The sequence below is a fragment of the Furipterus horrens genome, unplaced genomic scaffold (assembly GCF_987537825.1).
Source record: "Furipterus horrens unplaced genomic scaffold, mFurHor1.1.pri manual_scaffold_7, whole genome shotgun sequence".
In the NCBI taxonomy this organism is placed as follows: domain Eukaryota; kingdom Metazoa; phylum Chordata; class Mammalia; order Chiroptera; family Furipteridae; genus Furipterus; species Furipterus horrens.
The window spans coordinates 129,679,677-129,701,782 of record NW_028327177.1 but is presented as its reverse complement, the minus strand read 5'-3'; the positions used below and the strand labels follow the sequence as shown (position 1 = coordinate 129,701,782).

General features: G+C 42.2%; 1 protein-coding gene across 3 annotated transcripts in view; it reads left to right on the top strand.

Annotated features, from left to right (window-relative positions):
* OSBPL10 (oxysterol binding protein like 10) overlaps positions 1-22,106 on the top strand; it is a 258,565-nt gene that overhangs the window by 178,618 nt on the left and 57,841 nt on the right. For all 3 annotated transcript variants that reach the window (XR_016512427.1, XM_090284422.1, XM_090284423.1), the window contains one exon: positions 7,696-7,850. Coding sequence is in view for 2 of the 3 variants with exons in the window: in XM_090284422.1 (XP_090140548.1) it covers positions 7,696-7,850 (155 nt within the window). In the remaining variant the exon portion in view is untranslated. The remainder of the gene's footprint in view (positions 1-7,695; positions 7,851-22,106) is intronic.

Genomic DNA, 22,106 nt, shown 5'->3' with positions numbered 1-22,106 from the left:
ACTCCCAGCATCCAAAACTTCATAGTTGCTGCAGTTAAAACCAAATTCCAGAATTTCAAAGTAGTAGGATAAGAGAATATGGTGACCCTGGGAGGCTGATCGCAGCTATAGCAGCCTGAGTCCCGCTGATAAAAGCATAATGGGTATATTGAAGGCGTGCCGGGCTAGGTTGATGGAAAGCAAAATCTCATTAAGGAAAAGCTCTGCCAGGGCTTCCTTTCCATGTTCAGTGGTCAGGGAGGCCCAGACGACCCCCCGCATATTAAATATCCAAACACACTGTTCTTGCTTCAAGTCTTTGCTTTCTAACCTTTGCACTGCTTTTTTTTTTTTCCTTCTGTTCCTTTACCAAATGAAAAATTAATTTGTGGTCTTGTAGTATTTCATTTCCCATAGCAATTCATTGTATCTTCTGGGGAATATGTTGTGGAGCCTCTGTCTGCAAATGTTACTTCCTAATGCTTATTGAGCACCTGGACTGAGATCCAAAAATACTTTTGTATTCATCTGCCTCCTGCCTGTGCTTTGGGCTCCTAGACCTGTCTCTGATGTTGTCTCTTAAGATATACTGAGCTGAAACGCTTCATTGAATTTCTGTTTGTGGAGAAGTTTGAAATTAAAATGAATAAAGTGACTTGGGTTTTGGGTCAAGGCTTATATTATGCAGCTCTACTTCAACAGCTGGATGGAGGCAAATGATTGATGAAGGAAGGAAGCGGGCATCTTTTTCCACTGCCGAGACACAAGGCTCCGATTCCATGCAGAATGACAGATAGGACTCCATCAGAACTGGGAAAGGCTGCGCTACTTGGGAGTCCGGCCTTTTTTTAGGTGGGGTACCAGTGTGGGAAAGGAACTGGACCGCTAAAGGGATTTGGGGGTGCAGAGTCTGTTGTCTGTGCTTCTGGTTAGTTCTTGCTCGGAGGTCTTGATCCAAGGCACATGGTTCAAAGTCAGAGTGGATACCTGTAACCAGATATTCTAGAGTGAGGTGAGAGCTGGGTGCTAACAGAATGGTTCGTGCAAGGCATGTTGGGAAAGAACACTGGAGGCAGAGCTGCTGGACCCCGTGACAGTAGAGCCCTGGGAATGGCAGTGGGGGACACAGGTGCCCTTGGACATAAGTCAGGACAAGAGGTCAAGAGACATGTAATTGACAAAGGGAGAACCAGAGCAGAATTTATTGTGCTTTTCTGAATTCATCCTTGTCATAACTTTTTCATTCTTCGATAAGATGTGTGGGGTGTTCAATTAATAAGCTGGTTGCATTGGTCCTTTTCACATTTGGGGGTTTGGCAAAAGGGTCAAATAGGTGAGGCTATGATGAGGACTCTTCCTGGCTTTTCCGGCTGATCACCTCCTTCCTTCTGCTGCGCTTTGCTTTTTTCCAGGGACATCTTCAGATTCCCCGTGTCCACCTCTTTTCCACCACTCAGGTTCCCTGTGCTTTCTCTTGTCTCCTACACCTTCTTTTTTGACACCTGCTGCTTGGGTGAAAATGTGCCCACATGATCACCTCCCCTTATCGTGACTAAAAGCCAGGATGGAAATGGGAGGATTCCTTCAGTTAAAAGCATATTAGGGAAGAATAAAAACTAGTATTGCAGAGTATGTCAGATAGATGGGTGGGTTTTTTTTATTTTTATTTTTTAAATCTCTCTCTAAACAGAGTTTTTGAGTGGCAACTTCTCAAAAGAAAGCTGTTAGATACTAAGGTCCCAGCTTTCTGTTGTAAATATGCCTTCTGTTTTTCTCAAGCTTGTCCATCTCACCCCACGTTGAAACACCCTTTCAAGTTTACTGAACCTGGGAGGCATGAATTCACTGTTACAGGATGAGGGAGAGACCTCCTGCAGCCATCACCTGTCACTGGCCTGTGGGCAGAGGCCTCCGAGCCCCGGCGTGGGGACTGTGGCTCTCGGCACTAACTACAAACAAGGCTGACATACCTTTAAGCCCACAGTTAAACCTTCTGTAGCTTTTATTTTTTTCTGGTTGGTTCTGGGAACCAAATATTTATAGTTGCTTTTCTTCTTCACATCTTCTAAGGCGCATTGTGTGAGGAGCTCCAGGTGCGTGTAAAAGCCAGTTTTAAGGACAGGATTTACCACCTGACCCTTCGCCTTCCTGTTCTCTTCTGCTGTTGTCATCTTTGATGACTGCGCGCCTTCCTGTTCTCTTCTGCTGTTGTCATCTTTGATGACTGCCCTGCTCATGAGCATGAGGGTGGACCAGAGTGACAGCTGATGGATACCTAGCTGTTTGATTTTACCGTCAGTCAGCTGCCCCGTGCTAATGTTTTGACCCCAGCCTCCTTTTCGCAGGGATGTATTTGACCTTCTTTCTGTTTCAGACCTTTTCCTGAGTCACTTTCCATAGGAGAGGCATATTTTCTCAACTGTCAAACACCATCAGTAGGAAAACACCTCATTTTCCTTTGTGCCACGAAAAAGAAAAAGTTGCCAATTAAACCGTGACACTCCATTGCTTGTAAGATGAACGCCAATTTCAGAGATGTTAAAATGTGAAAATTAGGTATGTCTTACAATGAATGAAATATGGTTTAGACTTGCATTTTGTTTTATGACACAGTCCTGACTCCTTCAATAGAGTAATAGAGTCCATTCATTTAGCTTTTTTAAGTAGAATTATATTTTATTCTTTTTTTTAAAGTGTATATTATTGATTATATTGTTACAATAGTTCCAGTTTTTTCCTCTTTGCACTGCTCCACCCAGCATACCCCCTCCCCCAGCAACCCCCTCCCCCCAAGTTCATGCCCAGCGGTCGTACATGCAAGCTTTCCCGCTTCACCCTTTCATATATTCTTCTTCCTTTTTTTAAAATAAATAAATGATTAATTAATTATTTTAACAATAAAAAATAACAGTCTCTCCCTCTCAGACTTAAGACCCTTTATAATCTTACAAAGGACAGTGGGCGAAGGTCTCAAGCTCCTCTAGCTGCTTCAAGCTGGACATGGTCATCGTCCTACCTACCTTTGGGTCCAGAAATCCCTAATAAGAGTAATTTAGTTAGTTTTTAACGTTTTTAATTGTATTTTCTCTCCATTGCCATTTCTCCCCCTCATGCTCCTCTCCCCTTGCAATCTCTATTTGTTTTTTTAAACTGCTGTTTGTTGTTTTATGTTTCCATGCTGCTTTTCTTGTTTGTTTTTTTTCCCCTATTTCATATTTTATTTACTCTCCTGTAGTGTTTTGGGAACAAATATGTATATAAATTTTAGTAGTGGTTCCATTACATTTTTCATACATGTTCTTGAACCGGTGTTTTTCTCATCAGCAAAGTAAAAAATGACACACTCTTTTCTGACTCTCTCCTTGAGGGATGAAGACTCAGCATACTTGAATTTCCTTGTTCCCTGATTTTTGGTAATATAATATAGGGGCTATTAATATTTTAATATTAATTTAATAATTAATGTGTGATAATGGTTATATCTCTTTAAAATAATTTTGACTTAATGTTCAGTTATGTAATCATGTTTAGAAAAATTATTTAAATTCAGTTCCAGGGCTGGGACAAGGGTGAGATGAGAGAGGCACTGGCCTTGAGCATAAATTTGAGGGGCGCCAAAATATTTAAGATAAATGATGCTTTGCAATATTTTTAAACAGAAGAATTGATGTAAAAAATTCAGGATGAATAAAATATCAAAATTTTAAATAAAGACAGGACTCGACAGGGTAAGAACTAGGGTGAGGCACATGAGATGAAGTCCTGTAAGACTTGGGGGGGCATTAATTTTGATATTGAAAATATCATTTATCTGGATTACTGAGTGTCTTGGCGGCTCTTTAAATTTTACATTTGATAGGAATGTCTTTACTTCAGCCTAGTTCCAGCTGTGCTCTGCTCCGTTTTACTGGGTTCCTTGCTTACCACTCGTCCTTTTCTATGTGACTTCTCTAGTCTCGAGGTTTCAATTCTGCTTCTTTTGTTTAGATATGAGGGCATTGTTATATGTCCTCAAGAAGTTTCCTACCGGCCAGGAGGCTGAATTTTTCCCCGAGTCTCTTCAGCAGTGCTGCTGAAAAGGAAAACTGTGTGGTGGAGTTTAAGAGTCTGGGCTCTGGAGCCAGGCTGCCTGGGTTTTCATCTTAATTCTGCCACTTAACTGGCATTGTGTGCCTCTGTTTCTTTCTCTGTCAGTTGGGTATAATAGTAGGACCTACCTTATGGACTGTCATTAGGATTATATGAGTTAACACATGTAAGTTGTGGACAACAGATCTTAAGCTCAATAAATGTGGACTTTTTTTTTTTTTTTTTTTAAAGCAGACGAAAGATAGTTTGGCTGAGGAAGAGCATTACCTCCCCTAAGCCCCTCATGCCACCCCAAATCTGTAGACTTATTTGCGTTCTTTTCTTCAGCTGTTCGCCTTCTGGCATTTAGTGTTGTGTAGCCAAATTCAAGATGAGCTTGATTATTTTCCCCTTTTGAAGACAAGTCTAATTTTTCTGCCTAAATGATTGAAAAAATTTTCTCTTGATTTTTGTTATTCAAAAATGTTGCCAGCCTTCATGAGCTAGGCAGTCAATAAACTGTTCTGTCTGCTTTTGTATGTGTTTGAAATTTCAGCGATAAGAAGCCTAAGAAAACATTGCCACGCTTTTGCAGAAACATGGTGGACTATTTGAGCACCCACAGCTGTTTCTTCAGCTCAGGCTGTGTCTTTACTTCTGTCGTTGCTTCTTGTTTCTGTTCCATTGATCCGATCGTTGTCCTTCAGGATCTTCTGGGACTCTGTGGTGTGTTGCCTCTGCTACCTCCGGTCTCATTGCTGTCTTTGTGCCCTTGGAAACTGCGCACTGGTAGTACCGCCTTATCTTGACATGATCCTTATGTGACTTTCTCCAGTGTTGCTTCTCCTTCTTTCTAGTTTCGGTGTTCCTTTTAATTCTGAGGCTGCTGATCTCATGTCTTCATAATCATTCCATGGTGCATTCAACTTCTTTTCCACCTCAGCCTCTTTCCTCCTTCTGGCTTTCTGTGCCTATTTCTTAGACGCTGCTTCATCCTCTACTGTGCTGTGGATGCACCTTTCCTGATGTTTTCTCTGACACCTTACGTTAGAAATTTCAGAGATATATTCTTCCTCAAAGCTTTCTGAGGATGCTATTGCTCTCTACAACCCTTTTCATTCACTCTTTGTTAGAATTTTTCTCCTTCATCCTCAAATGAGACCTGCCTGTCCTGACTCCCAAACCAGTGCTCATTTATTAGAGCAGCTGGAATGGTCTAAGATGGGTTTCTCTCCTGTCCTCACTTACTGGTTTTTTGAGACTATGAATCCATAGAGTACATAGAAAACTACATTCCCCAGCATGCATCGCTGCCGTCAGTCGTCCTGTCTTGGTCTTTTGTCCACCCCAGGTTGCTGGATATCACTGCCTGGCGAGCCTCTACTTCTTGCTCTACTGTCTCCTGGGTTTTCCTTTCTGAATGATGGTGGAATGGAGAGGGGAGGGAGGATACAGGGTTGAGATGTGGGAGGGAACACTGTCCTCATTGGCTAGGCAAGCAGATCTCATTATTTCCCCTAGTGCTTCTTAAGCTTTCCTAAGAAAGCTAGAGGACATGTACTACTTGTGTAATAAAATAAAATTTTTAAAAAGTGGTATCCCTGTATTAATGAGACAGTTGCTCAGCATTTAATATCTGAATGCAACTTCAGGACTCTGAGCAGGAGCTGATCAGCAGGAGAGGTACGAAGTAGCTTTTCACCATTCTTATGGCAAATATTGGTGTCTTGAACCCAAGTCTGGTCTTAGGTCATCTTGTACTCTTTGATTTTAGTGTTGTGTGTTTTCATCTTTTTTAAGTCACATCAAAGACTGATACATGGATGCCTTTTTCCCATAAAAAAAACACATCAAAAATAAATACACAGCTCAGTAGTGTTATATATATTCACCTAGTTGTGTGAGCAATTTCCAGAACTCTTAGATCTTGCAAAACTGAAACTCTGTACCCATTGGACAATACCTCCCCCCCCACCCCACTCCCAGCCCCTTGCAGCTACCATTCTACTTTTTCTTTCTTCGTGTTGTAAAATGCACATTTTTTGAAATTTACTCTCTCTGGAAATCTTGTTGTTCATTCATTCTGCACATATTTGTTAAGTGCACACCCTTTGCTAGACCATGTTCTGGGTTTTAGGGACACAGCCACGGGCAAAGGCAATATTGTCCCTGCCTTCAAGGGGCTGTCCTTCTAAGGAGGAGAGAAAGACACTAGACAATTAAAAGGAGCAGGGTGAGTTCAGATAGAGCTAAGTCTAATCTGACCGATGTGACAGGGAGTGCCTTTAGGTGCTGCTTTGGCCTCCAACGTCACAGGGGGCTTCGCTGAGCAACTGACATTTAGGCAATCGCTGGATATATGCAGGACACCTCTCTTCCCCATACAGGACTAGAGGGATGGCATTCTGAGCAGAAGGAACAGCATACACAAAGGCTCTTGACTGCGGTGAACTTGGCTCACTTGAGGAATGGGAAAAATATCAGCGTGGCCTGAGGACAGTGAGCCAATAGGGCGAGAATGAAATGAGGCTGGGCGGTCTTGCAAGGCAGGCAGTTTAGATTGTGTTTCAATTGCAATGAGAAGCCAGCTGAGGCTTTTAAGCAATAGAGTTATATGATATAACACTTGACATTGAAAAAAAGGTTCCTGCATAAAAATACGCTGGGTTGGTTAATATTGCACACACTAACACACATATATAAGCACATGTAGATTTTTCTTTGAGTAACTTTGATGAAAAGGCTGTTGCATATGATTACTTTATGGCTAGAACCTCTAAGATGCTGAGAAGGTTGGGTTCTAGTTCACATGAGGGAGTCTCCAGTTCAGCCTCACGTTTCCTCCTCACTTTCCCCTGCATTGCCACTGAAAACAGAATCCTCAGAGGGTAGGTCAGCTGAGTTGGAGACCTATTCTAATTCTAATGGCAGAATTGCTAATAGGGGGGCAAAGAAACCCACCTCTGATTACTCCTGTCCCCAAGAGTAAGCATGTACAAATATCCTATAATAACACATGATTCTTACAAAATTTAGAGTTAGCAAGCCTTTTTTTCTCCCAAGGGTTGGGGGAGGATTAGAAAAATGCTTTTGGTTTACCAGATTGGTGTTTATTACAGCTCTTTGCTACAATGGAATGGCCACATCTGTTGTTAGTGATGGGGCATCCACGCTGGCCACATCTAACGGCAGAGGCGGCGTCTTGTGATCACACCGCAGCCGTCTTTTCTAAGCTGTGGTCATCATGTCAAGTGGCGTTCAAGCCACATGGTGAGCAGCCCGTTTCTGTAAAATTTAATTTTTGTTTCATTATTGTAAACATTAATTTTTTTTAAAGTTAAGAAATAAGAGAAACACCTGTAAGACACTATGGCTTGAGTAAAATGTGAATTGTGTCCAAGGATGGGGAGAGATACAGTCTATGGTGAACAGGCTATGCCATTCTACAGAAGCTAGTTTATAAATAGATGATCGGAACCTACATGTGGCACGTCAATAAAAAGCAAGCTCCACTTAAATGCACCCCAGTTCATTCAAAAGTGGACCCATTTCAACTCAGTCTCTGTATACAGCAAGGTACAAAAGTTACGTGAGCTGTAAATGTTTAATTTGGAAAATACTTGGCATCAATCTTGGTCTTTATTTCAGAAAACATCCTGGGATGGCACGGGCCCAAGTCACATTCCACAGAGCAGCTGAAAAATGGGACATTTGGCTCTTTGCCATCAGCCAGTGCCAACATAACCTGGGCCATCTTACCGAACTCCGCTGAAGATGAACAAAGCTTACAGCCAGAGCCAGAGGTAAGCGAGCAGCCCTCTCAGCCCTTCCGTGGCCTGTGTTATCGCTTGTTCAGAAATAGAGTCATTATATTTGTAACTTGCTCATCTCTTTGCTTTAAGAGGAGACAAATTATAAAATGAAGCATTGCCTGGAGAGACAAAAAGTCAGCTCTGTGCATGTCTGGCACGTCTGCCCGTGTGTCTGGCAGCTGCTGTGGGTGAATTGTGATCCTTCCAATGAGGAATCTCCCATTTTTCATTGAAATGGGAATCGTGTTACCTCCAAGTGGGAGAAATTCTAACACACCCATTAAAATGATGCCTGTTGACGTGAAGGAAGCAGTTACAATATATTCTGTCGCTCCCCTGAAGAATGGCTTCTTTGTGTGGTTCGCGCTGAAGATCCTGCCTCATGTGCTCAACTCCCGCATGCCGCAGACCCAGATCAGGGTCCGTGGGGCAGTGGCCGAGACTCCTGCTAGGCATTGCGCTGTGGCCCAGATCCAGGCTGCAGGGGACACCTGCCCTGCCTGGTCAGGGAGGAGCAGCCCCTGCAGATCTGAATGACCAGCCAGGCTCTGGCAGGCTGCATGGACTCAGGCACCTGCCCGCAGGACCTTCTGATTGTGTGTCTAAGTGTCTGCTAGAAGGAAGCCAGTGCAGCATTTCCTTTTGTCAATTTTACTTTGTGTCAGGAGTGAATTTCGGGTTTTTTTTTTTTTTTCTTAAAAAAATTTTTTTACGTCCTCACTCGAGGATATATTTATTGATTTGAGAGAGAGAGAGAAACAACAATGTGAAAGAGAAACATAATCGGTTGCCTCCCATCTGTGCCCTGACTGGGAATTGAACCTGCAACCTAGCTATGTGCCATGACCAGGGATCGAACCCACAGCCCTTTGGTACACAGGACAATGGTCCAACCAACTGAGCCACCCGGCCAGGGCTCCTTTTTCTTTTGATGTGCATGTCCTGTTGACATGATCTTGTAACACAGGCGGAGACCAACTTTCACCATGTTTCAGAGATTATTCTTAATTTTAATTAAAATCACTTTAGCCTGAAAAGTGTAGAACATTCACAAAATCGATTTTGTAAGGTTGAAGGCCCCAAGGCGGTTCTTCCAGTCAGGTGGTCTTAGTTATCCATTGAAATTGTTCTCCAAGCTTCATGTCATTATATTCTGTGACAGTGACTTGGTAGCTCAGCTCTCCTAGAGGCAGGATCAGCCTGCCTACAAATGTTTTATCATTATCAATAATGTGCCTTTGCAGGGTGAGAAATACATAGGGGGCGTGAGATGTTGAGAGGCATTGGCCTCTATCTGCACTGTGAGTTTCAGGTTGAAAACACTTCCTGCTGCTGTGTAGGTAACCTGGAAGGTAAGTCAGCAGCTGAGTAAATTTTAGGGGCCCCTCTGCTGTATTGCTCTGTTGAGATACTTTATTTGGTGGAGTGGACTTTGAGGATGAGGTACTTAGCACTAGAGGGTTGAAAGATCATTTCCTTTCTTTTTTTCGAAAAGAACCTTTGTGGATTCACACTGTAATAAACATGTTTAAGCTCTTGCTCTAGAGAGAAATTTAAAGAGTACAGAAGTAAGTTACTACATCTTTAGTAATAATTTTTGAGATCCTCACTCTCAGCAGCATTCTTGGACAAAACCTAACAGGGGCTATAACCTAAGAAGCTTACGTATTAGTTTAGGGCTGGGGATCTTCCTTACTCTGTGACTCCTTTTTAGTGTTTGTATTGCTTTTTCCCCGAGGGTGCTTCCTCTAACCCTGAAGTTAGGGAGGCCAGGTCTGTTCTTTTTACATAAAGTTGTGGCCCACTTTCCTTTACCACTCAGTACCATTGGCAGGAGATAGTACATAATTGTACATAAGAAATAACTAGCTCCCAACTTCAACTTAAAAAAAATACCCTGAAAGAGAGCTAGGGAGACCATTTTCCCCTTAAGTTAGGAACAATTACTAATTTCTGGTTGTCATTTTGCCCTGACTTCTGGTCTGAAAGCAACATAAGATATTTGTAAGAGATGTATTGGGTTGTGAGGAGGGAGACAAATTCTTTTGCAGTCACCCCTCATTTTTTTCAGTGACGACTCTGGGAGTTGATGTTTGCAACCTGAAGAGCTAGTGTTGCCTGGACACTATTTTTATTGTAGGCGATTTTGCTTTGTTAAACTTTTTTTTCTTAAGAGTTAAAGAAGCTAGCAATATCCACCCAATAGGTTTCCTGTCAGAAAAAGAAAAATATTTTCAGTGCCTCCCTATTGTACAACTGGGAGAAATTGCCTAAGACAGAAGTAAAATTCCTGAAGGTGAAAGCTTTTTTATGAGAAGGTTTCCTAACCCTTTTGGCTTAGAGATGACAGTTACTACGGTCATTGGGAAACAACTAAGAATTGTAGTTATTGTGGTTATGTTAGCTCCTTAGACTTTTTGCTTGTTTGTTTATTGTTTTAATCATGTTACGTCTTTAGGAGCAACACTTAGAGATAAAAGATACCCCCCCACCCGTGTGTGTGTGTGTGTTTGTGTGTGTGTGTGTGTTTTAACACCACCAAGCAACAAACTCAATTCAATTCTCATTGGACACAGAGCGGGCGTTCTACAATTCAACTCCATTCTGACACTGTCTACCTGAAGATAGCTTCAGAGCCCACAGAGTAAAGGCTCAGTCCCATGAGACCCCCCACCCCCGCCCCAACCTCCACATACTTCAGATGCCAGTCATAAATTCAGTGTCCCCTGTGCTTCTGACCAACTGACTGTAGATCAGAGGTTCCCATGACCCTTCCTCGGGCTGGATTAATTTGTTGGTTTGGCTCACAGAACTCAGAGAAGCATTTACTGGTTTATTATATGAGGATATAATTCAGGAAAAGATGGAAGAGATGCAGAGAGCAAGGCATGGGAGGAAGGGAGTAGAGCTTCCCTCGCTCTCCAAGTGTGCCCCTCCTCAAGGACCTCCATGTTCACCAACCCAGAAGCTCTCTGAACTCTGTTCTTTTGGGGACTTCGGAGGCTTTGCTATATAGCAGCGGTTCTCAACCTGTGGGTCGCAACCCCTTTGGGGGTCGAATGACCCTTTCACAGGGGTCGCCTAAGACCATGGGAAAACACATATATAATTACATATTGTTTTTGTGATGAATCACTATGCTTTAATTATGTTCAATTTGTAACAATGAAAATACATCCTGCATATCAGATATTTACATTATGATTCATAACAGTAGCAAAATTACAGTTATGACATAGCAATAAAAATAATTTTATGGTTGGGGCTCACCACAACATGAGGAACTGCATTAAAGGGTCGTGGCATTAGGAAGGTTCAGAACCACTGCTATATAGGAATGGTTGATTACATCATTGGCCATTAGTGATTGAACTCGTCTCCAGCCCGACTCCCCTCCCCGGTTGCAAATTCCAGCCTTTTAATCTGGCTTCATCCACAGCCATTCCCCATCTTTAGGTTCCCTGGGGGCTTTCCTAGTTACCTCAATAACATAACAAAAGATGCCTTTATTCTTCTCATCGTTCAGGAAATTCCTTGGGTTTTAGGAACTCTCTTCCAGGAATGTAAAGACCAAAGGTTTTTTTTTTTTTTTTTCCTTATTATAAATCACAAACTCCTCTCCTCTGATTCTGGCTTACCATAAAATAACTTACAGATGTCTGGAAAATTAATGCATTTTCAAGATTAGTCTGCTTAATTCCCAGAAGAATAAAACTCAAAGACTGGTGTATATTTAATGCATGAGTCAGAGCTGTGATTTGGCTCTGTTATCAAATGCAGTGATCTTAAAATTTTATTCTGCAGAGGCTAGAACTAAATGTGAAAATGAAATACTCTTCCATAAGAAAATGAGCCGGGGTCTTGGTTTTACCGATTAGTAGAACAATTTTTCCACTCTCTTCCCACCATTTGAAATTTAAGTTTAGACAGAAAAAGGGTTTGGTTTGCTTTCTTTGTCGAAGAAAGCCTTGTTCTAGGATGGAAAGAACTGTGATGGGGAGATACGGGGGACTGGCTCTCTTCCAGCAGAACCTTATGTCAGAATATAGGGGTAGCCAGGATGCAAACCTAGTCAGAACAACAGGACATGTGAATTCACCTGGTCGGGACAACAAAAGGATATTAATCAACCTGGTCAGAATGACAACAGCAAGATGCAAATGATCTACTGAATGAGCTACTACAACAAACACCCTTGATGAAGCATGAGGTTGCCAAGTTTAAAAAGCGCGCCTGCAGAAGTCCGGGTGGGACTCCTAGGGGCCCACGTGGAGGACCGGGAGTCCCTATTCCCTTGCCCCTTGCAGGACCTATGGGCGCTCGAGTCAGTCTGGGAGTTGCCTCTCCCCTCCACCCCCTTCCCCTTTTCCCTCAATAAAACCATTGCCTGCTCGCGTGGTCCCGGGTGGTTTCTCGAGCGAGGCTGCCCTGACACCTTTTTCTACCCTCCTGATTGGAAACCTAATCACTCCATGTCCCTGACTTACAGTGAGGTTTCTAAATGAGTGACAGGTTTCACAAAGGCATTGTGTGAGGTTAGGAAGCCTGAGATGAAGACCCACCCAGTCCCTTCTGCTGGTGCTGCTGGGGGGCAAGGTCATGGAGGAGGTGGGTGTGTAGAGGAAGTTGCAGTGGCCAGGCTCCTTTTTCTAGGACCTTATTAGTCCCACCTGCAGTGGCATGAGAAGCTTGTCAGGGTGGCAGCAGCTTCCTGACGTTTGGATCATGGCCCCTGCAATGACGTGTTCTTGAATTAAAAAGTCTAAGGAGGACTTCTGCTCCTTCGGGCCTCTTAATGCTACTATGAGCACCTGAGCCCCACGTAAAATCCCTTCCTAATTGAAATACCTGGAGTGGTTTCTATTCCCTGTGCTGGATCGTGACTTGTTGGGCTGTTGGAACAGAAAAGCAGAGAGCTACGTGAAGACGGTCCTTAAAATTCCCGTTTATTGAGTTATATTACATAAATAATAAAATTCACCTCTTTAAAATGTAATTTTCTCACTTGTAGCAAATGGAAGACGAGAACAGTTCTGCACTTTCGCAGATTCCCTTGTGTTCTTTGATAGTTAACTCCTCCCCTTAACCCTGGGAAGTTGCTCAGGTTTTATATGCATACAGTTTTGCCTTTTCCAGAATGTCATATGAGTGAAACCATACAACATGTAGCCTTTTGAGAATGGCTTATTTCATTTAGCGCATTTGAGATTCGTCCATGTTGTTATGTTAACCAGGAACCCATGCTTTGTTGTTGCTGGGTAGCAGCCATTGGGTCCGGAGTTTGTGTATGCGGTCACCAGTTGAAGATCATTTGTTAAACTTTAAAAACCGCTTCAAATCCCCCATCGATGAAATAGAAAAAGAGGAGCATTTAAAAATAATGTTGTGTAACCATTTGAGGCGATTATTTAGTGCCCAGATGCCTTGCACTTGGCCTGAAGGGGAGATGGAGAATTAGTACTATTAATCCCTCCGCTGGAGACCCGGAGCAGAGCAGGTTTTAAGCATTAGCCTTTGAGCTCCTGGCAATCCCTGGGTTGTTTCATTAGAAGCTTTGCCTGGTTCATTGTACAGCAGTGGCAACAATGCTGTCAAGAGACCACATACAACTATGCTCCCCCATCCACCCCCCCAATCTAGAAAGACTTCTCATGATCTCCCAAAGTACTGAGGACTAGATCAGCGTATAAATTAGCCAAATGGAGTTTGGTTAGAAAATTGCAGAACTGAATTTTCAAGTAAGCATGTCATAATGTGCCCCATTCCCCAAGGTAGGAAAATTGTTTTGTGAATAAAGGAAGGAAACAGATAGAAAAGCTTTAGCTGAATTTTAGTCCAAGAAGAATGTTCATGTCCTTGATTGAATTTTCGTTTTAGCACTGAACACTGAACTTTTGAACTACTTACCATAAACAACTGCCATTTTGAAATCCTCAGGCATGCACACTGAAGCCTGGCCAGGATAATCCCCTCAACCCATTATCATCTCTCTATTCTTCATCTCCACACTACATTAATGTATAGGTAGATGTTGATTAAGGGGACCCGGCTTGGTGATAGACTTTTGAAAATAAGGTAGTAAGCTGGTGTGATCCTTTGGATAATTCTTTTAACACAAATTTTCAATCTTAAAGATTTGTTCAAAATATGTGACACATATTTGTTGTCAACTGTTTGACCAAGGAGTGAGATCCCTATCACTGGCCTCTAATGGTTGAAAATCACTTTTTTGAATTCTGTGATAACCCCACAAAGTGTAATTCCAGACGATTGCTATGTAGGGAATGTCATTGAACACGTTTAGAATTTGTTACAAGTAAGTTCTCATTTGGTATGATTACCGCTTCCCACCCCACTTCCCACCCTGCCATCAGATAGTTTGATTGTAATTCCTTAGATCCTGGAGAACAGACTTTTCATCTCTTTGAGTCATAGCTTTTGAGTCACTGTCTCTTAAAATTAGACTAGTCTTTAGGGGTCATTTGAGTGGCCGACTAAGTTGCTATAACATTGTCAGTGTTAGGGACAAGATTGGTACCTGGACTTACCTTCTCCCAGGCCAGTGCCCTTTCTTATATATTATACCATTTCCTGTACCCCCCCAAATTCTTTTAGTTGCAAATAAGAGAGAATCTAACCATTAGGCACTCAAGCAAATTAATTTTCTTACACAATAAAAATTCTGCCAGTAAGTGTTCCGGGTTTGGTATATAGGTTTCTGGCAAAATGGAGATTCCTCAAAAATATTAAAAATAGAACCACCACATAGTCCAGTAGTCCTACTTTTGTGTATTTATCCAAAATAAATAAAATGAGGATCTCAAAGAGATATTTGCACCCGTCATAATTGCTAAGAGGTGGAAACAATCTGAACGACTGTCTGTGGATGAATGTCTAAAGAAAATGTGTGTAAACACACACTCGGTAGTTATTCTGCCTTTTCAAAGAAGGAAGTGCTGCAATGTGGATGAACCTTGAGAACGCGGTGCTAAGTGAAATAAGCCAGTCACAGAAGGAGAACTACTGCATGATTCCACTTCGATGAGGTATCTAAGTAGTCCAACTCATAGAACCAACTCAGGAGTTGAAGCCCTAACCTTCAGTGTGTCTGTATGTGGGAGGTAGGGTCTTTAGGAGGCAATTGAGTTTAAATGAGGTCATAAGAGTGGGGCTCTAATCTGGTAGAACTATCGTCGTCGGCAGCCGTCCGTCTCGAGAGACGATGGTGTAGCTTCCCAAGAGTCTATCTGCACCGCCGAGAATGGCTGTGCAGTCCGACTCGGGAGTGACATGGTATCTGTCTCCTCCCGTGTTGAATCGACATCTTGCGATGACGCTGAAGCTACAGAGCCTGGGCAGGATGATATGGAGGGTCTGCTGTTGCCCATGCAGCAGAGCCCCCCTCTCTTCGCAGCTGAAGGGTCCAAGGGAAAGACGGAGTCAATACAGCTTGGCTTCAGGTGCGCCGCAGGAGTTGCCGGTGTTGACTACAACGTCAAACCGCCTTAGGGACTCCGGCTCCGGATTTTCTGTCGGGGTTTACTCCCTTAGCCTTTCCCCTGAAGAGGTATGCCGCAAGGCAGCGGAGGTTTTTTGGAGTCAGAGTAGAACTATAGCCTTATAAAAAAAGGGAGGGGGAGAGAGGTCTTATTCTCTCTCTGCCCTGTGAGGACAGAGAGAAGGCAGCCATCTGCAAACCAGGAAGAAGGTCCTCACTAGAACCCAACCCTGCTGTCACCCCAACCTTGGACTTTCAGCCTCCAGAACTCTGAGAAAATAAATTCCTGTTGTTTAAACCACCTCCTCTATGGTGTTTGGTTATGGCAACCCGAGCTGACTAAGACACTCAGCTTAGGAACTCCATGCATATTTCACAATAGTTGAACAGCAGGTTCTCACATAATGCTGTCTGGTTTAATGTTGTTGAGATTGTATAGGACTTTAACTCTCGTTTATATCGATTAACCTGTCGTAAAACTGGTTTTGTTATATGTACTTTCTGTTCAAGTCACAGAACCTAGCGATGATGTTAAGAGAGTATTTACTATAATTATGTTTTATATCTTGAGATTAGAAGCAGAAGAAATGGTTTTTAGCCAAGTGATGTTTCCAGGTTAGTATGCCAAGACCGTGTAGGTCTTGGTGGTATGTGGCTGCGGGTCTACCTGAGGCCTGTAGCAATTCCAGCGAGTTTCTGGGAGATCTGGAATTTGAAGGCATGTTTCTTTGGTCCTCTGATAGGCTGTAATGGCTAAGAGCTTCTTTCTGTTTTGCAAAAAAAGCATTTTTTCTGCCCTCCTTTCTTCTCTTGTTAAAATATCAACAGCAGATATAACCATCTCGCACCCACCTAAAGCCCTTTGTGCATTTTCCAAGGGCTGCTTGAACTTAGTTTCTGGCAGCACTAATGAGCTCTCTGACTACAGGCGTGACAGTATAATTTTCTACCCAGCTTTGGAGGATGAACGGCCCTTTATGATACTTTTTCAGACTTATTCCTTCCTCCATGCCTTTTTGTTTCCTCTGCCTCTCTTCCTTTTCACACAGTAAGATGATGTTTTGTTTTCTTGACTGGGCGTTGCGTTTATAAGAGGGAAGTAGAATATGGTGGTAGGTTCCAAGTCATGTTTTCTCATTGGCCTGTAGGATGTTTTAGGGCTCTTAATGGATTTTAACACTGGAATAAGCAAGACTTTGGGGGTAGCCTTAGGAGGGGTCACCATGTTGCTTCCCTTCTCGCCCCTCCCCCCACAGGCCACTGTGGCTTTGTGACATAAACACCCTCCAGAGTGTTGGGGAGGTAGTCACCTGGGATTTGCCATTTGTGAGCTGGAGCCATATGAAAAAAATTGGCATCAAGTGCTACAATCTCTTCTATTCCGCAGCCACACCCAAAGGATTAAGCGCTTTGAAATGGGTGAATGAAAAGGGCTTAATGCACTGCAGTATTTAGTGTGGGTTTGCCCGTTCCTTCTTCTCTTGGCCTTCCTGTCATTCCTGTACCAGAGGGAGAAAGTCAGATCTGAGCCAGAGGTGAAGCATTGAAGAGGTTGTAGTGACGTGGTATGATAATTTTTAGTATTCTGTTGCTCTGTGTGTTTCTTCTCATCCTATAAATGTGGCCCCAGATTTTACAATTCCCTCCGCGTCCCCCCTTGCCTGCCTAGTCCCATGAAATTATACCAGTATAAATGAGCTTTTCACCATCTGCCTGGCTTATATTTTTATTTGCCCATGATGAATAACTGTTCTCGGGGTGATTTATATGCTGCCTTGGATGACGTTCACTTTCCTAAGATGGAAAGTCAGCGCCGAGAGATTTATGGTCTTGGGGAAAGAATATTATGGAAGAAAAGAGTAAAATATTTTCTCACGTATACAGTACCTTGGGCTCTGCCTGAATTAATCAACGAATTCTTGTATCCCTTTTGCAATTTGAGTTCCGTAGATGGATTGCATGCATTCGCTGTGGGGGGCGGGGCTTACTGTGTATTAAATCGTAATTGTAAATTAAAAAACTTAGGGTAACAATGACAGTTGTGAACAACTAGGCAGCATGTTGACTCTGTGTGCATGTGAATGACACAGAGCCAGAGAATGACAGGGAGCTGTACAATTGTTCAAGTTCTGTTAGTGATTTTCAGACCCTATGCATATAGGACTCAACCAGTTCTCAACACTTGAACCTACTTTACCAGCAGCTACGTGGCTGTCCATCCTGTCCCCTGTCACCCCAGGACCGTAGCTGTCCTTGCCCTTGCAGAAAGATTTAGAGCAGCAAGGACCAAGTGAAGTGGGTGGGTTCTGTGAGGTGACAAGTGCAGTCAGGTGTCATGTGACAGCTTGTCACTACCACCTGTTTTCTCTGTCATTCATTGTTCACAGCCAGCTAAGTGGACACTGGATTTTCCTTATGTCACATGTGGCTCTGCTGGCCACAATAATCTCAGCAAGTGACCTCGTCATGAATAAGTGTGAGCAGAGTGACAGAAATACAGTCACATGGAGGAATAGGAAACCATAACTTTTTTGGAAATGAAATTAAACATAATGGAGATTAGTGTACCAATCTGTAAAACCATGGAGTGTTCTTCAAATTGCCCCAAATCTTTTTTCACATTTGACTTGATTTCATCAGAATTTCTTTCCTTTAATAAGAATAAGGAATGTATATCACTTTTTTATAGATATTTAAAAATGAATATGTATTACAGGAATATCAAACCTCAGTGCCTTACCGTGACTATATAGCATTTCACTCCCATTAGGAGTTAGAAAGGACTTGGTGGGTGATCTGGAAGAGGACCTGCATCGTGGATGACATTGTTTAGAAAATGTGTTTCAGATTTCAGATATTTTCTTTTCAGTGGCTCCTGTATTAAAATGCAGGGTCACCTTCCAGTTCTGGCTTAAAAAAGAAATATATGTATTATGTAATCCATGGAGAAAATGCCTCCTTTGGGGATTGTGAGGTTTTCTCATAGCAGACTGATAGCAATTCCATGTACTGAATTGAGGAAAGAAATGGAAGCAAGAGAAAGAGACTATGTTTATGTTTACATGCCTTTTAAAAAATTCCATTGTGATGAGATTTTAGAGCTAAAAACTTTATTTAGAATGGGATTTTCTATAGAAATGCCCTCAATAAGAAAATACCTGCCTGTTTAGATATTGCTCTGTGAGATCAGTGGTTCTTAACCAGGCGAGTGGAGACTCCTTGTGCCCTGCAGAAGTGAGGGACAGATGTTATCACGGTTACTTCCTGAGCCTTTATAGGCATCAGAGTGCCCACTTCACAAAAGCAAGCTTTTTGTTTATATCATCTAAGAACACAGATTTCTTGAAGAAGCAATTGGTGGAACATAAGATACAAAATAATCATAAAGTCAATGAGAGATGCTGTTTTAGATAATTTGGCTGTTGAGTAAAAGAGTTTCTCAAAGAGAAAATGCCTATTATTGGAGCCAGAAAGTACTGAGTGGGATTTGGAGATTATAGCATTAATAGGGCCTTATTGATGCTTCCTCCTTGTATGTTGGAGAGGTACAGTTAAATGATTGTATTTCTAAGATCAGAGGAAAGATGCTAATATTCTCTTTCTTCTTGTCTTGAGCACTTTGGTATAGAGTAGAGGTCAGTTTAAGCTCTCCCTTGATGGGGCGGGGATTAACTTGATGTCTTTGTACAGTACCTGCTCTGGAGGCTGATAGAGCAGTTTGAACCCAAGCTCTTTCAATTACTGGGTGTGAGACTGTGGGCATGCGAGCTATGAATGGTCATGCTCATAGTAACTTCCTTTTGGAAATGTTACGAGAATTAGATGAGATCATATATTTTCAGTGTTCAGCTCAGTAGGTGCTCAGTAGAGTCATTGTCCTTGGTGGTGGGTTTGAAGTACATTGAGAAACTCTGAAGAGCATTTGTTTTTATGCTATTCTGGGTTCCTGGTGTGAGGATTCATTTCTCTTTTGTTAGTCTTCCAAAAGAGCAGTCTGGGTGGAAACGATGACAAGTATACTTATTTGCATGGTGGGGCATGACCTACAAAGGACTTGCATTGCTAACGTATTCAACTTTGGCTTCTCCAGAGGTAGCTAAATAATCATCAAGGCAGTTTTATTGCTGGTGTCTTGTCTGGGTTCTCTCTCAGGAAGGCCTAAAAACCAGGCAGCTGACTTGGCAATGTGGATCCAGGCCACACTGGGCATCTATATGGTGGGAGGTCCAGGGGGGTAATTTTCACAGCATACCCCAGGTTTGGCCACAAGAGGAAGTCTGGGATGTAGAGAAATAAAGGAAATGTAGGTAGGTTGTGTTAGTTTCCTATTGCTGCTGTAACGAATTACCACAAGTGTAACAGCTTAAAACAACGCAAACTGATCATCCAGTTCTGGAGGTTAGAAGTCTGGTGTTGGCAGGGCTGCATTCCTCGCTGGAGCCTCTTGAGGAGAATCTGTTTCCTTGGCTTTTCTAGCTTCTAGAGGCTGCTTGCATCCCTTGACTAGTGGCTCCTTCCTCTCTCTTCAGGTCAGGAGCATTGCATCTCTTTGACTCTGCTTCCTTAGTCATATCTCCTTCTGGCTTCCCTCTTCTGCCTTTCTCTTCCACTTCTAAGGATCCTTGTGGGTACATTGGGCCCACCCAGATAACAGGATTATCTCCCCTCTTTAAGATCAGCTGATTAGCAACCTTAATTCCCCATTGTCATGTAATCTAACGGAGTCACTGTCCTGGGAATGAGGACTTGGACATCTTTAGGCCATTATTCAGCCTACCACAGCAGGTGAGTTGGTTGGTATTCACCAAATACATTAGATATACCATGGGAAAAAAACTAGGATTGATATCTGGTTTGAAAGTAGAGCCAATAGTTAAATTGCTCCCTTTGTGGACAGCAGTGGGCTCAGCTGGCTGCATTGTTGGGAGAAAAGTGGTGGTTTTGCTTTTTCTACACAGTGAAACTTTTTCAAACTTGCTTTTCGCAGTCTGCCACTGCTCCTTGTCCCTCCACCGCCTCCCCCTGCCTCCCAAGAGCCTCAGAAGTAAACCAGACATGAAATCATGGAGTCGTTTTGACAGTTCATACAATTAGTAGCTTGGCAGTGGGAGGAAAAGGAGTTTAAAAATTATTATGAAACAACAAAATTGTTGCATAAAATGGATAGCAAAGGATTCGTAGGAAGTCAAAAGTAAAATTGGCTATTTCAACTCTTCATTCTGATGTGACCTCCTGCAAGGGGCTAGTGTGTCTCTTTGGGGGAGTTTATTTGCCCAGAAAACATATATGAAAAAAAATATTTTTTTTACAGCAATGGAATCACATAGTAGACAATGTAATATATAGAATGTGGCTTTTTAATTTCCCAGTGTATCTTAAGTATCTTCCCATGTCAGTTTGTAGAGCTTGTTTGCATTCCTTTAACAGCTACAAAGCATTCAACTCTATGAATATATGATAATTCATGGAATCATAAACCTTAACTTATTTAACCAGTGGTTTATTTAACCAGGCCCTGTGAGAGACATCTAGGTTGCCCAGTTTTGCTTTTATAAATGGTGCTCTACACATATTTTGCACATTTATGCAAATATATATTATATAGGGAAACTGTCTAACAATGGAATTTAAGTGGAAGTCAGTTGACAAATGTAGGAATTTAAGATTTTGCTAAGTATTACCAAATTGCCTCCAAGAGTGAGCCAAATTTATACTCACAGCCATGTGTGAGGACTGCTGTTTTCCTGTCCTTTAGGAACGAATATCACGTTCCTATTTTCTTACCAGCTTTTTTTTAAGAAGAAAAATGTATTGCATTTTAATTTCTATTCTAAAAGTTGTAAATGAAGCTAAGACTATGTTTCCCATATATATCGCCACTTCTGTTTCTCTTGTTTTTAATGTCTTCTTTATAGCCTTTGCACATTTTCCAATTCAGTTGGACTTTTCAAGTTAATGTTTTATAAGAATTCTTTTTATGTTAAGCCAATTAGTTCTTCCCAAAGGGAGACAGGATTTTGTCCATTTCTTGGCCGCATTCTTAGAGGGAAGATGTGATGGGCAGCCATCACGGGGACAGTCAACCACTGTAAAATCTTTGCCCATGAAGGATCCTTTAGCTGAAATAGATTTGAGAGTCAGATTCCCCTTAACATCCTTTCATAAAAATTTAGCATTAGTTTCAAATGAGGCTCTAGAACTTTCTCTGTTGCCATTTAGAACCACCCACTGGGGTGGCCACTGTGTTGCTCTGTTTCTGTTGGCTCTTTTGTGGGGAGCTATAGCAGCTATGGGAATACGCGTGAACTGCATGACGTATACGCTTATCCTGCCTGGAAATGTCATCTCGCACGAACCAAGCAGTCCTCTCGTGGGGAACCGTGGCTGTGTACAGCGCTGGATGTCACTGTCCCCACCCTCTCCCTCATCTCTGTTCTTACTCTGAAGCAGATGTCAAAATGTGTAGGGACTCGCTCTCCGGTGGTTCTGGCTTGTATTCCTCTGTTTCTATGCAGGGTGTGATGATGTTGGTTTTTAAGGCAATTTTATGCAGGTTTTAAAGATAAAGTTGACAAAAATCTTTTTGTTGCTCAAAAATGAAGCACTTAATATCAGAAGTTAAATGTCAGAATTTTTTTTTTTTTTTAGTTCTAAAGACATTGGATTATGGATGGCATAATAAAATATCCAGTTAAATAGTAATTTCAAATCTAATATAAAATAGCATTGGTTATTTTTAAACTCACATG